At 36.3% G+C, this 15,088-nt stretch overlaps 1 protein-coding gene across 1 annotated transcript; it reads left to right on the forward strand.

Moving 5' to 3' along the window:
* Nucleotides 1–3,759: 3,759 nt before the first annotated feature.
* ALATS (Alanyl-tRNA synthetase) lies at nucleotides 3,760–14,536 on the forward strand. The gene is made up of 23 exons (XM_021955647.2): nucleotides 3,760–4,185; nucleotides 4,287–4,525; nucleotides 4,618–4,758; nucleotides 5,233–5,379; nucleotides 5,654–5,806; nucleotides 6,291–6,420; nucleotides 7,045–7,141; nucleotides 7,304–7,424; nucleotides 8,009–8,068; nucleotides 8,659–8,709; nucleotides 8,787–8,882; nucleotides 9,090–9,191; nucleotides 9,365–9,487; nucleotides 10,042–10,185; nucleotides 10,289–10,360; nucleotides 11,765–11,840; nucleotides 11,933–12,075; nucleotides 12,166–12,274; nucleotides 12,355–12,542; nucleotides 13,127–13,216; nucleotides 13,366–13,548; nucleotides 13,753–13,926; nucleotides 14,198–14,536. Exons 1-23 carry the CDS (start codon nucleotides 3,816–3,818, stop codon nucleotides 14,267–14,269), a joined length of 3,081 nt encoding a protein of 1,026 aa, XP_021811339.1. The 5' UTR covers nucleotides 3,760–3,815; the 3' UTR covers nucleotides 14,270–14,536.
* The last annotated feature ends 552 nt before the right edge of the window (nucleotides 14,537–15,088 follow it).

Genomic DNA, 15,088 nt, shown 5'->3' on the forward strand with positions numbered 1-15,088 from the left:
CTTGCAAGGCCCAAAACGCATACTTGCACTGCTCCGATGGGAATACTTTCTTCATAGAAGTTGTTCCAATGGGTGTCTAGTATAACATATCCAAATTTAAGCCCCATTGGATACGTGTTAAAACCTCTGGCCTTCCTACACCAAGCCTGGTTCAGAAAACTCATTTTTGTTTAGCAACCAAAAGAAGACCACATGGGTTGGCAGCAAAAGGCAGCCACAATTGATCACCTTTGATCCCATGTGAAGAAAGCTTGAAGTGCAGCAAAAAAAGTATGGGATGGAATTGATTCCAACCACACTAACATAGACAAGATGAAGTGTGAGTTATGGATTGTATTAAAAGAGGAATGGTGATGTTGTAAGTCATCACGATGTTCCTCATTCTTAGCCCTATAAATAGAGAAGTCTTCAAGCTTCAAAACACACCCCCAAGGGGGGGAGCTCTCAAACACTTCTCTAGAGCTCCCCTCCATTCTCTCCCTCAAATTCTCTTAGTTTCTCTTTCTAGTTTTCAATTGTTGTAATGAAATCTTTGTGCTGAAATTCTCCTTAAGTTTTTCTTAGTTCCACTTTATTTTTCATTGTTATGTACATTCTTTCTTAAGTATTCAAGTTTAATTAGTTTCCAAGTTTCAATTATGGTTTTTGTTCTTATTCATTATGCTTATAAGTTAATATGCTAGTTTGAATGATTGATCACCATTTAGGCTTACATGTTAGCTATCTTGGTTTGAATTAAGAGTAGACACCATGCTTTAATTCGAATTAAACTATGGATAGGAATAGTATATATGGACATTCGACAACAGGGATTAGATACATACTTGGTTGTTTAAAATGTTCTTCTATGCTTAATGGGTTCCTAATGCTTAATTTGAGGTTAGACAACAAATGATCAAATTAGGGAATTAGGAACACAAGGTTAGGACCAAACATCATGGCTTAATCATACTTTAGCTAGAATCAATCCGTTAATCTAATTGAACTTGGGAACTTATCTACTTGAGTTATTTTCTTTTCTTTCTTTCTTGTTTTATTTATTTTCTTTCTTGTTTTTCTGTTTTGTGTAGGAAAACTGAATTGGATTATTCAATCACCAATCCTTGTGGAATCAACCTCGCACTTACATATGCTATACTACCGAACGGCTCGTGCACTTGCGAGTATCACAAGTTGAGGATGCAGCTGAATCCATTTTGGCGCAGCTGAATCGATGCAACAGAGCGGCAATACTATTTAAATATTCGTATGTATTCAAGGAGTATAGCCGCGTGGCTATACTATTTAAATATTCGTATGTATTCAAGGAGTATATAGCATATATTCAAAGAGTATAGCCGCCCGACTACTATACTCTTTGAATTATTCAATCAAATGCTAGTAATACCGTCAATATAAAGATGAAGTATTTTTAGATTTCTCGTACTTCCAATGTGCAAATTTTTGTGAATAATTATTTAATCCAAAGTTTTATCATGAAAAATTATAAAAAACTATTTAATGAAAAGCTATTATTTATTTAGTGAATAATTACTATTTAGGTATTTCAATTAATTTGATAAATTATTTAATAAATACTAATTTATTATATTTTTTTATCTTAAATAATTTGTTGGACTTTAAAACTATCTTTAATTTTCGAATATATTTTGACAATAGTTTCAATTATTTAAATTCATAGAGAAATAATTCTAAAATGGATTTGAGCTACAATTAGGGTTTCAATCAAAATAAACAGTTAGTACGACATAATCGGACCTAACCCTAGTTAGTTGAGTGCGCCTTGAGGTAGATTTTAACAAGTGGTTTGTTGTTGGAATCTCGATAAAATTTTGCTAGGAAAGATTATGGTGACATATATTCGTCGGGACATGTCTATTTTGTAAAAGTTCATTGCGATACCAAAATTTCGCCTACTAGGTATATCCTAACAAAATTCACCTAGACAGGTCTAGGTTAGGTCCGGTTACATCGTACTAAGCCAAGACCCAATCTACGATTATTAAATATTATGTATAAGGTTAATTACTCAAATGGTTGCCAAACTTGTACGTGATTTACATTTTGGGGCCTCAATTAAATTATTCATTCAAATGGTCCATCAACTTTATATTATTCGCTTCAATGGTCCTATCGTTACATTCTGTCAATATTTCCGTTAAATATGAGGGCAAATTGGTCATTATTTACCCTAAAATTTGGTTAAATCTAACAAAAAATTAGACGGTAGGACCAATGAAGCGATTAATATAGAGTTGATGGACCATTTGAATGAATAATTTAATTGAGGCCCCAAAATGTAAATCGCGTACAAGTTTGGGGACCATTTGAGTAATTTACCCTTATGTATATATAATCCAAGCCCAATCAAAAGGTGAAGCCCAAGTTCCATTCCAAAAGGCTAACCTTCCATTTAGCACATGCGGAAAAACTTCGGGCCCACTTATAAGGAGTAAAGACTTTCTCTTATTTTCCAATGTGAGACTCAAGTTCATGTATTTCATTCAAACTCCAAAGAGTAGTTAATATTATCGAATCACGATGTGACTTGGATTTAGGATTTGGAGGCTAAAATCCATTTTTGGAATACTAAAATAGTTTTCTAGCAGTTTTAAATAATTGAAAAAATTTTCAAACTAATTTTCAAACTAATTTTAAATTCCACAAAATTATTTAAGATAACTAATATAATTAATTATTATTAATTAAGTAATTTATGAAATTAATTAAAATATTTAAATACTAATTATTCACTAAATAAATAATAATAATAATAATATATCAAAAGAGTATAGCCGGCCGGCTATACCCTTTAAATATTCAAATTTATTTAAGGAGTATAGCCTCGCGGCTATACTATTTAAATATTCGTATATATTCAAGTTAAAATTTTCTTGTAATCATATTTAATTTTTCAATTTAATAATTAATTACTATTAGTATCGTGGAAGGAAATTGGAGACTCCATTATTATAGCGAAGCTTCTGTATTTTGTTTCCAGTTTGAAATCCATATGCATACATATGCATACTTCTTTATAGTATTCGATTAGCAATTACATATTTACTTGATTTACTTTGGTTCCTAATAAGAACAAGAAAATGGAAGATTTGTGTGTGTGTGTATTTTTAATGAACTAATCTGCATTTAATTTCATTGATCAATCTAATCATACTAAGATCACGAAAAGCTTAACTCAATAAGATCAACCATGCAGGACCGTAGTAATCAAAATTTAAACTGAGGGAAAGAGAGATACAGAGTGAGAGAGGGAGACGAGAAGGATCGGGGGGAGGAGGAGGAAATACATTTTGAGATATTTAGTCAAATACCCATTCTTAAAAGTAAAAAAAAAACCCCAAAATTAACAGCTGGCTCTATTGAATTTAATTTTGATTATTAAATTACTTTGATACCTTATTGAGTGTTTTGAGTTTTTTATGAGGCTTTTGGGGTTGAGCTTGTTTTAAGAAATCGATGACAGCTTCGTAATTTATAAGAAGTTAAAAGCCTCTTTGTTATGTTGTAAATGAGCTTTGGGTGTATTTCTAAAGTCTATTTCATAGAGAGTTTTTTAATAAGTTGGTCCCTATATTGAGTATAATAGTGAATTTCCCATAAATTTTTTATTTAAAAAAAAAAAAAGGAAAAGGGGGGAGAAAATCGGGCTGTGGGCCCTAAGATTACATTCTAGGCGAGTATACGCGTAACGCATATAAATTTTCCTTGGTAAAGGGGCAGGCAAACATAGATTATATTTTACGCGACAAAGGGTGGCGTGGCGTTACCGGTTAACCCGATTGGAAAGAGAATGAATGAGGAGTGGATTCTGTGAGAGAGGAACAATAGTCTTCCGCTCCCTTCTACTCACACAACCTTACCCTCGCTCTCCTCCTACTCCCGCTTGTCTGGCGCCGTCACTTCTCTCAATCTCTATCTCTTCCAATCGCTCCCTCACCACCTCCTACAAGTGCCTCCTTCTCAAACTAGCCTCCTATTCTTCATTGTCTGTAACGTCGTCGTTTCGTACCACCATGACGGGCGTCGAATCCCAGGGAGTGGAGTGGCCGGCTAAGCGTGTCAGGGACACGTTTATGAGGTTTTTCGAGGAGAAGAGCCACGTTTACTGGAAGTCTAGCCCTGTTGTGCCTCACAACGATCCCACTCTTCTATTCGCTAATGCTGGTTCGTCACCGAATTTTCTTCCGATTTTTGAATTTTCCCCCTCTGTTTCATTTATTGTTTGTTTCTTTGAAAAACCCTACATGCCTGTTTCGGTTGCATAGGTATGAACCAGTTCAAGCCCATCTTTTTGGGCACAGCTGACCCAAACACTCAGTTAAGCAAGCTGACTCGAGCTTGCAACACGCAGAAATGTATAAGAGCAGGTGGGAAACACAACGATCTCGATGATGTAGGAAAAGACACTTACCACCATACCTTCTTTGAGATGCTCGGAAATTGGTCTTTTGGGGATTATTTCAAGAAAGAAGCCATTGGGTGGGCTTGGGAGCTTCTCACCCAGGCAAGCAGATTTGACCAAATGCATAGTTTCATCACCGGTTACTATATCAAGGCTGATAATATTAGTGCGACCATTGCCTTTTTGATATGCAGGTTTATAAGCTGCCAGAAGATCGAATTTATGCCACCTATTTTGGTGGTGATGAGAAGGCTGGTCTTGCTCCTGATAATGAAGCTAGAGATATATGGCTTAAGTTTTTACCACCTGCTCGGGTACTACCTTTTGGGTGTAAGGTATGATTTTCTTAAGTTTTAGTTCTTTAACAGTTTTATGTTGGCAAGAACTTTCATTTTTCTGGAAATTCCATCCTATTGAATTTGTTTTGTTCAAGCTCTACATTACATTGACGTGTATGCCTGTGCTGCTGAATTGTATGTGGAAGACCCTATGATGATGATCCAAAAGGTGTAACAAGCTCTTGTAGAAATAGTGCTTGTATGTCTTGTCCTGTTGGTAGTTGCAGGGATGATTTTTAACGCTGTGATTGGTATTTATGCACTGACCTTATTGTTCTTGGGATTGATGTGCATTTCATTCTGGTTCTGATTTGTGTTTGCTAATGTTGCCGAGGAGGCTGTAAATTGAACTTATATGATTTTTTTTTTTCCCGTTTGTTAATTTCATAATGATTATTTATCTGGTTTAAATGACCTTATCTAATTGATTTTATGGGTGTTTGTTGTTTTTTCTTATCTCCCCACAAATAGGATAATTTCTGGGAGATGGGTGATACTGGTCCTTGTGGTCCTTGCACTGAAATTCATTATGATAGAATAGGTAATCGTGATGCTGCATCCTTAGTCAACAATGACGATCCTACCTGCATTGAAATATGGAATCTCGTCTTTATTCAGGTATAACTTTGACAGCATGCCTTATGGATCTTCATATATGAATTTGTATTCCTTATATTTAGGTCCAGAAAATTGATTGAAAACCAGAATTGTGATCTTAACCTTGCCACAAGTACAAGCGTCCTATGTATTGGTTTGTTATGGTCGGCGCAACATCTAAAATTGAAATATAACCTTGCAAGTGTCACATAATTTTATTCCTTCTCTTTCTGGTTTGTGATGCTTATAGTTAATTTAGTGAACCGTTCTTTTTTGCTTGATTACTATCGAACAGTTCAATAGGGAAAGTGATGGCTCTCTAAAACCGCTGCCTGCTAAGCATGTTGACACTGGGATGGGATTCGAAAGATTAACTTCTATACTTCAGAACAAGATGAGCAATTATGATACTGATGTGTTCATGCCCATCTTTGATGCTATCCAACAGGTGAGATGTCAATTTCGTTTTAGGGTCTTTGAAAGCAACAATACCTTTAAGATATCCACAAAGGGGTGCAAACCAAACTATGTATAGAGTACATAGAGGGGCACCCCTATGCAGAAAAGTAGGAAAACAGTCAAATTTTAAGAGTTAAAGCATTTAAGCATCTAGAAAGTTGTACGGAAAAAAAAAGCATCTACAAAGTCCAGATTTTGTTGAATGGGGGCAGCTCCTTATGACGAACATGTTTAATATTCGTATGAAGATTTTTTCTTGTAAAAAGAATCCTGGATCCTAGTGAAGACCTGAAGTTGAACTTAACACTGTTTGTTCTGAGGTTTCGTTGAAGCTTGGTGATCCACATGACAAGATTAATCTGTTTTAGTCTTATGTATTAGTAAAATCTGCATCCAAACTCCTAGTCATTTTCCATTCCAATCATTTATATTGCTTCATGTTCATATTTTCATTTAACCCAATATGTTCGTAGGCAACAGGGGCTCGGTCATATTCAGGGAAAGTTGGGCTGGATGATGTAGACAAAGTTGACATGGCATACAGAGTTGTTGCAGATCATATAAGAACTCTTTCATTTGCCATTGCTGATGGGTCTCGTCCAGGTAGGCAGACAATGGTTTACCATTTTTGCTACCTTCTACTCAAGTTGAGTTCAGTGGTGTGGGTTTCCCATTGTTTAAAACAAAGACATCCATTGATGGACAGGGTTGTGAATTGTTTTGTTGTGATTGGTATTCATAGAGATGTTGGATTTTATGCTGAAGGATTGCTAGCACATTCTGCATTTTGGTTTTTAACCTAGTTGGAAAGGATGTTTTCCCTTTTATTCTAGAAGATTAGTGACTAAATGGACTTATCTTAATAAGTGAGTAATATTGACGTCTCTTATTTAATTTTTAGGAATCACCATCATTCTTTAGTTTTTATCCAATTTTTTTTGAGAAAATATTTCAAGATACGTGCAAAAGTCAGCATACTATCTGAGAGAAATTTTCAGTGCTCCCCCTCCCTCACCCCTGAGCCCTGCTGCTTGCTCATGAAATCGGAAGCTCTTAGAATTCACTCTTTCTTTTGAGTTGGTAGTGATAGGGGTCACATCGACTTTCATATTATTTTTATTGGCTACATCTTAAGATATGAATTTGTTTGAGTAGTTAAATCGTTTCTGAACTTTTTTTTTTGGAGTAATTGTAAGAGTTCAACTTCTGGGGTTCTTTTTTTTTTAGGCAATGATGGTCGTGAATATGTTCTAAGGCGTATTCTTCGTCGGGCTGTTCGGTATGGAAATGATGTCTTAAAAGCTAAAGAAGGATTCTTTAATGGGTAAGAATGACAGACATATACTGCAGTTTGTAAATCTCACTCTCTCCTGCTCTTTCTTTTAAAGTTGAGGTGCTATCTGAAAAGTTTACCATGTTCTGAATGTTTCTGATTTGTAGTTCTATGTATTGTTGATATGATCTTTTGTGAATGTGTTATATCCAGGCTTGTAGGCATCCTGGTGACAGTGATGGGTGATGTTTTTCCAGAGCTGAAACAGTATGAAGCACATATTAGGGAGATAATCAAAGAGGAGGAAGAAACTTTTGAGAAGACTTTACAGAAGGTTTGGATTTATATAATGAATTTTGTATGGTCATGCCTTTTGCTTCTTTTTTTTTTATAAAAAAAATTTAGGTATAGGGAACTCAAATTTGGAGTTGGCATGACCGTTTTTAAGTCTTGCAAGTATCATGGACTGATTGCAGAACAGAATTTGTAAGATAATAGGCGAATTAAATTTATACCTGAAGTATAGTGCCCTTGATAAGTAGTACTTTTGGTTGTGGAGTGTGAACTCGTTTATTAAGCACACTCTTCGTGTACTGCTTGCAATAGACTTTAGTAACCCTCATGCTTTTAATGAGGCTCTATGAGTGAATATGTTGCAGATAACCTCAAACAGTTTCGATCACGTGCGCTAAACAAAACCTTGTTCTTTAAATTGCTTTTGATTTTTTTTTTCCTTCGCGTCCTTTTTTTATTAGAAAGCATATGTATAAAGTGCAATGCGACAACAGGGGGATTGTGTTTGTAAATTGAAAATGGAAGGATTTTTTTTAAAGTCAAGTTTATCAAGAATTTCATTTAAGGTAGTTCAAAGTAATTGTTGTGACTGAGCTATTTGATTTACTGATGATTTGTTTTCAGGGAATAGAAAGATTTAAGAAGGCTGCTCAGGATGTTCAAGGGAAAACATTTAGTGGGCAGGTGAATGTGTTCTGAATATTTTTTTTATCTTACCCTTATTTTCTATTGTTCTTATGCTCTAGGAAGTCATTTCTGTGGCAATTGTCCTCACAAAAGAGAGGGGGGAGCTTTTCATGGAACATTTCATTTAACTACCCAACAATTGTTCTCCTTCAAAGTAAATGAAATTTCAGTTGTTTTTTGTACGTAGTAGGTTCAAAATTGGGGTTTTAACAACAGATGTGTCAACAAAACCAAGTCCTTCACAAAATTTTGTCGGTGCATCATGCATAAAGATTCTCATATCCATGATAAGAAAGCTAACTCTTGAGACCTGTTATCCAGTATGTATAATTGGTATAGGTTCACCTTCCTTGAATTTAAGTTGATTGCAGATGCTGCACAAGTTTGTTGGAACATTGTTATTGACAAGTAGCTAAATAAGTGTGGATGAGTTGCGATGCTCTGTACAGAAATGGATACACTAACTTAAATTAATATTCTGTTGATCATTTCCTTTATCTATGGCTAACAGATTAGGACGAGTGCTCATGTTTGTAAATGGTCATTGTACCTTACTGTGACTTACGTTGTTCTTATTCTGGTTGCAGGATGCTTTTGTCTTGTGGGACACGTATGGGTTTCCATTAGATTTGACACAGGTACAGTGAAATTCATTGTTGTTCTGTTGGATATATTTTTATACATGACTTTGTTCACTTATAATTTCTTCCTACAGTTGATGGCAGAGGAAAGGGGGTTACTAGTTGATGTTGAGGGTTTCAATAATGCTATGGACGAGGCTCGGGAAAGATCAAGGAATGCTCAAAATAAGGTACTGCACTTTTTTTTTTGGTTACATCGTCCACATCTAGTGTCAACTTCAGATGTTGTCCAAACCTTTTTCCCTTCATATGACGCTGGTAGTTTAAAGAGAAACATTGAAGATTCTGGAAATAAGTGACACAATTGTATATTGTGAACAAAATATGCATGGGGCTGTGAGCTCATGCTACCTTTTTTTTTTTCTTGAACTCTGTAGCAAGCTGGTGGTGCTATTGTTATGGATGCCGATGCTACTGCTGCATTGCACAAGAAGGGGGTTGCTGCAACAGATGACAGCTTTAAATTTATCTGGTGCCAGGTTAGATATTCTATATGATTTTGCATATCTACACTCTGATTGTTATTCAATGTTTACTCTCTGATATGAAAAAATTACTTTGAGAAGTGTTTCCATGAGTAGAGTCATTGTGATGAGGGATTATTCAATTTGCTGTTGATAATTACTTTCCTATTTTTTAATAATCAATTCAGGACCATGAAAGTGTGATAAAAGCAATTTACACCGGTTCTGAGTTTATTAATAGTGCTTCTGCTGGCAATGAAGTTGGTATAGTTTTGGGATCAACAAGTTTCTATGCTGAGCAAGGTGGTCAGGTATTGTATATTCTGGTTAATTTTTTCCCCCATCATTTTGACTATTAAAAGTCTTTGGATTATGTGTGTGAAACAGGTTCCATGTTTAAGAACTTTTGAGCTGCTTTTAGTGTCAAATATGATAGTGGAGTGTGGATCAGCGCACTTATTAAAATAAAAAATCTCTGCACAGGCTCCAATTACGGAGATTGGAAACAAATCCGTCGACTGCTACTGATCTAAAAAAAAAGTTTTCACTGCTTTAGGAAATCTCAAGAATACGTGTAAAATGTGATAGGACTTGATAAAAATAAACCAGCAGATTTAAAAACAAAAAGTAATTCAAGATTTGTTGGATTCTAGATCTTGCTTTTCCTTATTTATTATATAGCCTGCATCATATATTCTTCTTGATCAGAAGAATTAGGTGTGTGCATGGACTAAGTTAATGCTGAAAGTTGTATTTATGTTAGTAGGATTTGAGTTCTAACAATTATATTGCATTCCCGCAAGATAGTTCTGATTGTTTGTAATGGTGGGTTTTGTGCATCTGGTTTGATTTGCTTTGCTTGTAGATTTTTGATACTGGATCACTTGAAGGATCCTCTCTCTCATTTCAAGTTTGCAATGTTCAAATTTATGGAGGTTTTGTTCTTCACATTGGTTCTTTTTCTGGGGAGAGTGGCAAACTCTCTGTTGGTGACAAAGTAAATTGCAAGGTACTTCTGCCTTCAATTTTCTGCTTATAGTATGTATATATGTGTGTATATATATATATATGTAGTTTTTTTGTTTCAACTTTTGCTGAGTTCTCTGGTACAGGTTGACTACAATAGGCGTACACTCATTGCGCCCAACCATACCTGCACGCACATGTTGAACTTTGCTCTGAGGGTATGCTCAAATTCCAACAACCCAAAAACTTTTTTGTTACTTTTTTTTGGGTAAATGGTCCAAAACCCCCCTAGACTATTTGGCTTGTTGAAATGTCCACCCTGAAATTTTTTTTCAGCCAATTTAGCCCTCAGATTATTTTAAATGGTCAATTTAGACCCTGCCATTAGTTTTCATGTAATTTAATCCAATTTTCTGTCTAAATGTCACATGTTAGGCACGTGATTCACTGTTGAATTAAATTTAATTTTTTAAAGTTTAAAATAATTAAATTGTTAAAACTGCAAAAAAAAAAAAAAAAAAAAAAGGGGAAGGCAATCATCGTCTTCCCCAGCCCCTTCCTTTGTTGACCTAAAAACTAAAAACTCTCTCAACTCCAGCGCCGTTTATTTTTGGGTTGGACAATAGCGGTTTCTTGGCGTTGGACACCATCTGCATGTACATGATCTTGATATTGGAGTTGACTTGAGCTTCTCTGTTGACTTTCTCGTCCGTGCCGTTGAATTCGAGATCGAGGAGTGCCGGCGGCTGGTGGGTGGCGGCTCGGAGCTCGTCGTAGAGGGGAGAGTCCGGGTTGGGTCCCAGTCCCAGTTCCAATCCTCACCCAGACCAAACTCGAGAAGCTCTGCGGCGAGATGCTTGACCTCCAGCACGCTGCCGCCTTTGTCCCCCCCATAGCCGACGTCGACTACACCGTCACAGTTGGATCCGACCTCTGCATCGTCACCGCTAGGGGCGCCAGATCCTCAGCTAGTCCAAGCTCAACCTGCTCCACCGGAACGTCGGCCTCTTCTGCAATGTCATCCCGCCGCTCGCCAAGTACTTGCCCAACAAGATCCTGTTGATCGTGTCGACATCTTGACCTATGTGGCCTAGAAGCTGTCTGGGTTCCCTAGCAATCGGGTTGTCGGGGCGGGTGGACTCTTTGCGGTTTCGATTCCTCGTTGTTTTATCCAAAATATATTGATACTCATAAACCAAAAAAAACTGAGAAATTTCATATCAAAACCCACCATTAGAGAAGCAAACAGAGAAAACATCACCATCTATGAAGAAAACCCAGAAAATAGGTTTTTGAAAAAATAGATCTAAGTTTAGCCTATTTTTTGTTTTTACACTTTTTTTAATTTTTATTAATATTGTACTTTGTAAAATGACAAATTTACCCTTGTAATTGACGGAAAATTGGATGGAAGTGTAGAAACTTGATGGTAGGTGTTAAATTGGCGATTAAATTTAATACGAAGGCTAAATTGGCTGAAAAAAAATTTCAGGGTGGACATTTCGACAAGCCAAATAGTCCAGGGGGGTTTTCAACCATTTACCCTTTTTTTTTTTCATAAAAAAAATCTCTACTGTTTTGTCTATGTAGTTCCTAAATATGTTCAGCATGTATCAATGCAGGAAGTTCTTGGCAGTCATGTTGACCAGAAGGGTTCTATTGTTCTTCCTGAAAAATTAAGATTTGATTTTTCTCATGGTAAAGCTTTTCAAGTTAGTCCTTTGAGTTAAGAGGATTATGTTATCTATGCCTATTGGGTTTTCTAAAAAATGCTAGTGGAACTTGAATAGGCAAGCCGGTAGAACCTGACAATTTGAGAAGAATAGAGTTCATTGTGAATGAGCAAATTAGAGCAGAATTGGATGTTTTTGCTAAGGAGGTAACCCTGATTGAAGCCAAGCGTATCAATGGTTTAAGGGCTGTATTTGGAGAGGTATTCTCCTGAATGCTAACATAATTATTTAATCACCTCAATAGCTATATTTTGTTTTGTGTGATACATAGGTTGTTGCTTGTGATGTAGGTATATCCTGACCCAGTAAGAGTGGTGGCTGTTGGGCGAAAAGTTGAGGACCTCCTGGCTGACCCCGAAAATAAGGAATGGTCATCAATTTCAGCAGAACTTTGTGGAGGTTAAGGCCCTATTCTAATGAAAATGTCTTGGAGCATTGCCTTATTTTTCAGTTGAACTTTATCTTTTTGATACATATAGGGACTCATATATCAAATACGAGGGAAGCCAAGGCCTTTGCTCTTTTATCCGAGGAGGGAATTGCCAAGGGAATACGTAGGATAACTGCTGTCACAACTGATGGTGCTTTTAAGGCAATTGAATTGGCACACTCGCTTGAGCAGGAAGTAGATGAAGCATCCAAGGCTGAAGGAAGCTTGCTGGAGAAGGTTGGTTTCCTTTTTTTTTCCCCTTTTGTTTGTTTTGTTTTTTGGTTTGGGAATGTGTTTATCACATCTACTTTAGTCTTTGAGGGTTGCAGTAACCTCATCTTAATTATGTTTATTTTCAATACTTTTCCTCCTTTATTTAGTAGTGTTGGTCGATTGGGAGGGTAGGGTTTTAGCTCTGTTTTCCATAAATTGATGAATTCACGGAGAAGCAAATAACTTTGACTTGGATAGAGTCAGGTCATCAGTTCTTTCTCAGTGTGCATCATGTATTCAAATTGCGCCATATCTTTGAACTTGGTGGACCTTGATGCATATATGCATAGTGTTATGGGTATTGTAACTACAAACATGCATTTTCTGTTGTGAAAGAAACTTGGAGAAAAGTAACTTTTGAAAGAAAAGGTGGTCATTTTTAAAAGGTTTGGATGTTTAAAAATTAGCATATAACAATTGTTTGTTGAAACCTTAATAAACATGATGCAAATTTTTGCCGTATTTATTTTACTTTTCTTTTAATTTAGAAATGTGCTTTTGGTTACTAATCATATTTTATAACCCACATTTGTTTTTCCTTTTAACAGAAAGTAGCTTCCTTAAAGTCTCGGGTGGACTCGGCACCAATTCCAGTGGCTAACAAAGCTGAAATAAGGGCCAAAATTGCTGTACTTCAGGTATTTCGGCTAGGCAAGACAGCACTTTTGTTTTCGTTGCCTGTTGTCCCTTTCCTCTTTGTTTTCTTACCTACACCCTTACTTTTGTTTTATTTGTTTATATTTATATATGTATCCTGAACTACAATATTTCTTGCTCCATCCAACAGAACCAAGTGAGGAAGGCACAAAAGATTATTGCTGAGCAAAATATGCAAAATGCTGTCAAGGTTGCAACTGAGATGGCCGAAGTTGCTGCTTCAGATGGGAAAGCTTACTGTGTATCCCATGTTGATGTTGGTTTGGATGTGGCTGCAGTTCGCGAGGCAGTTGTGAAAGTCATAGAGAAGAAGGTCAGTAGCATAATTTCGCCACTCTCCTTAGCCTTTTAAGCGATTTGAAAGGTGTCTTATTTTCATCAAACATAATACGGAAATCCATCACAATGAATTGAGCAATGCAAGAATAGTAGTCATCGTCATGAAATACTTTAAATTTATCTTTTGATGATAGTCCGCAATGATATTGATCAATTCTCAATGGTGGTACATGGACAGGGAATGCCTGCCATGGTTTTCAGCACAGATGAAACCACAAATAAGGCTGTGGTTTGTGCTGGCGTACCAGGAGACAAAGGCAACCAGTTGGAGGTCTCAGAGTGGTTGACCGCATCTCTGGGTCCCCTGAAAGGAAGGTGTGGTAAAGGAAAAGGTGGCCTTGCGACTGGCCAGGTTAGTGTTTCTTGACCTAAGTGCGCTCAAACTTGGTTTTTCAATTGGGTGAAACATGGTTGTCTATTTCTAGGGTTTCTTTTTTTAATTTTAATGTGAATAAGGTATGGCTTTAGAAACATAATTGGCTACTTGAACTTTTTCCATAGGGAAGTGTAAGAACGATATCATTCTGTATCAGAATAATACTGAGAGAAATATGAAGATTTAAGTGGGTTTTATATATATAGCTTATACTCTGCTAATTTTTGCATTGAATTATGAATCTCAGGGAACAGATGCATCTCGTCTAAATGAAGCAGTAGACCTTGCAACTTCATTTGCGCAGATGAAATTGAGATGAATGATGCCACGGAGGCCCACTCAAAAGCATTTTAGAATTGGATAAGCCTACTCTCATCCAGTTTATAGAAATTAAACTACTTACAAGAAGTGAAATTAAATTATGAACTGTAATATGAAAAGCAATTATTTGCAAAGTTTTCATCCAAATATTGTAAGTCTACAATCTTGGGAAGAAAGGTTTCTACCAATTCAGAGAGAAGGAGACGGTTTTGTCATCTTTTTCTTTTTTGGTAAAAATAAAAAATAAATCTATTGAGTTGACTAATGATCCTGTATGGCCCGTTCATTGGCTCCGGGCCGAAAGCAAAAAAAGTTTATTGGCTTTTTGGGCCGATCTTAAGATTGTTGCCAGACAAGTTAGTTTTATCAAGTCCATTCAAGTCAAAACATGAAGGCATGTCTAAACGCGCGTTTTAGCTTCGTTTTGTCGTCACAATGTTGTTAAACTATGGTGCCACACCCGCATTCTCAGCAGTCATAATCATGGCCCTACAATCAAGGCAGTTGATATTGCTATCACTTGGCTTAGTGTCGATGTTTCCGGTGTCATCACATCATCTGTACTGTGCCACGTAAGCAATGCTTAGGCAACCCAAAGCGTGTGATTAAGACCCACTATCTGATTAGGCTCAATGAATAATGTTACTCTTATTACATTCTCATACCACCGTATGTGGCAGTTGAGATGGACAGCCACATCAATTAAAATTATTTACCATTTTCTTTCTTTTATGATTTATTCCAGTAATTGTTTTTATAAATTTCTTAATTAAAATATATTTCATTGATTTAATTGATGTGACATATAATATGGATA

Source organism: Prunus avium, chromosome 1, assembly GCF_965620075.1.
Source record: "Prunus avium chromosome 1, drPruAviu1.hap1.1, whole genome shotgun sequence".
Taxonomy (NCBI): Eukaryota; Viridiplantae; Streptophyta; class Magnoliopsida; order Rosales; family Rosaceae; genus Prunus; species Prunus avium.

What these genes read in the sequence shown, in the direction of transcription:
- ALATS (XM_021955647.2), top strand. Translation starts at nt 3,816, where the DNA reads ATGAGGAGTGGATTCTGTGAGAGAGGAACAATAGTCTTCCGCTCCCTT. An exon ending in GGAATCTCGTCTTTATTCAG is followed by an intron (nt 5,380 to 5,653) that starts GTATAACTTTGA and finishes ACTATCGAACAG; the next exon opens with TTCAATAGGGAAAGTGATGG. An exon ending in TTGAGAAGACTTTACAGAAG is followed by an intron (nt 7,425 to 8,008) that starts GTTTGGATTTAT and finishes ATTTGTTTTCAG; the next exon opens with GGAATAGAAAGATTTAAGAA.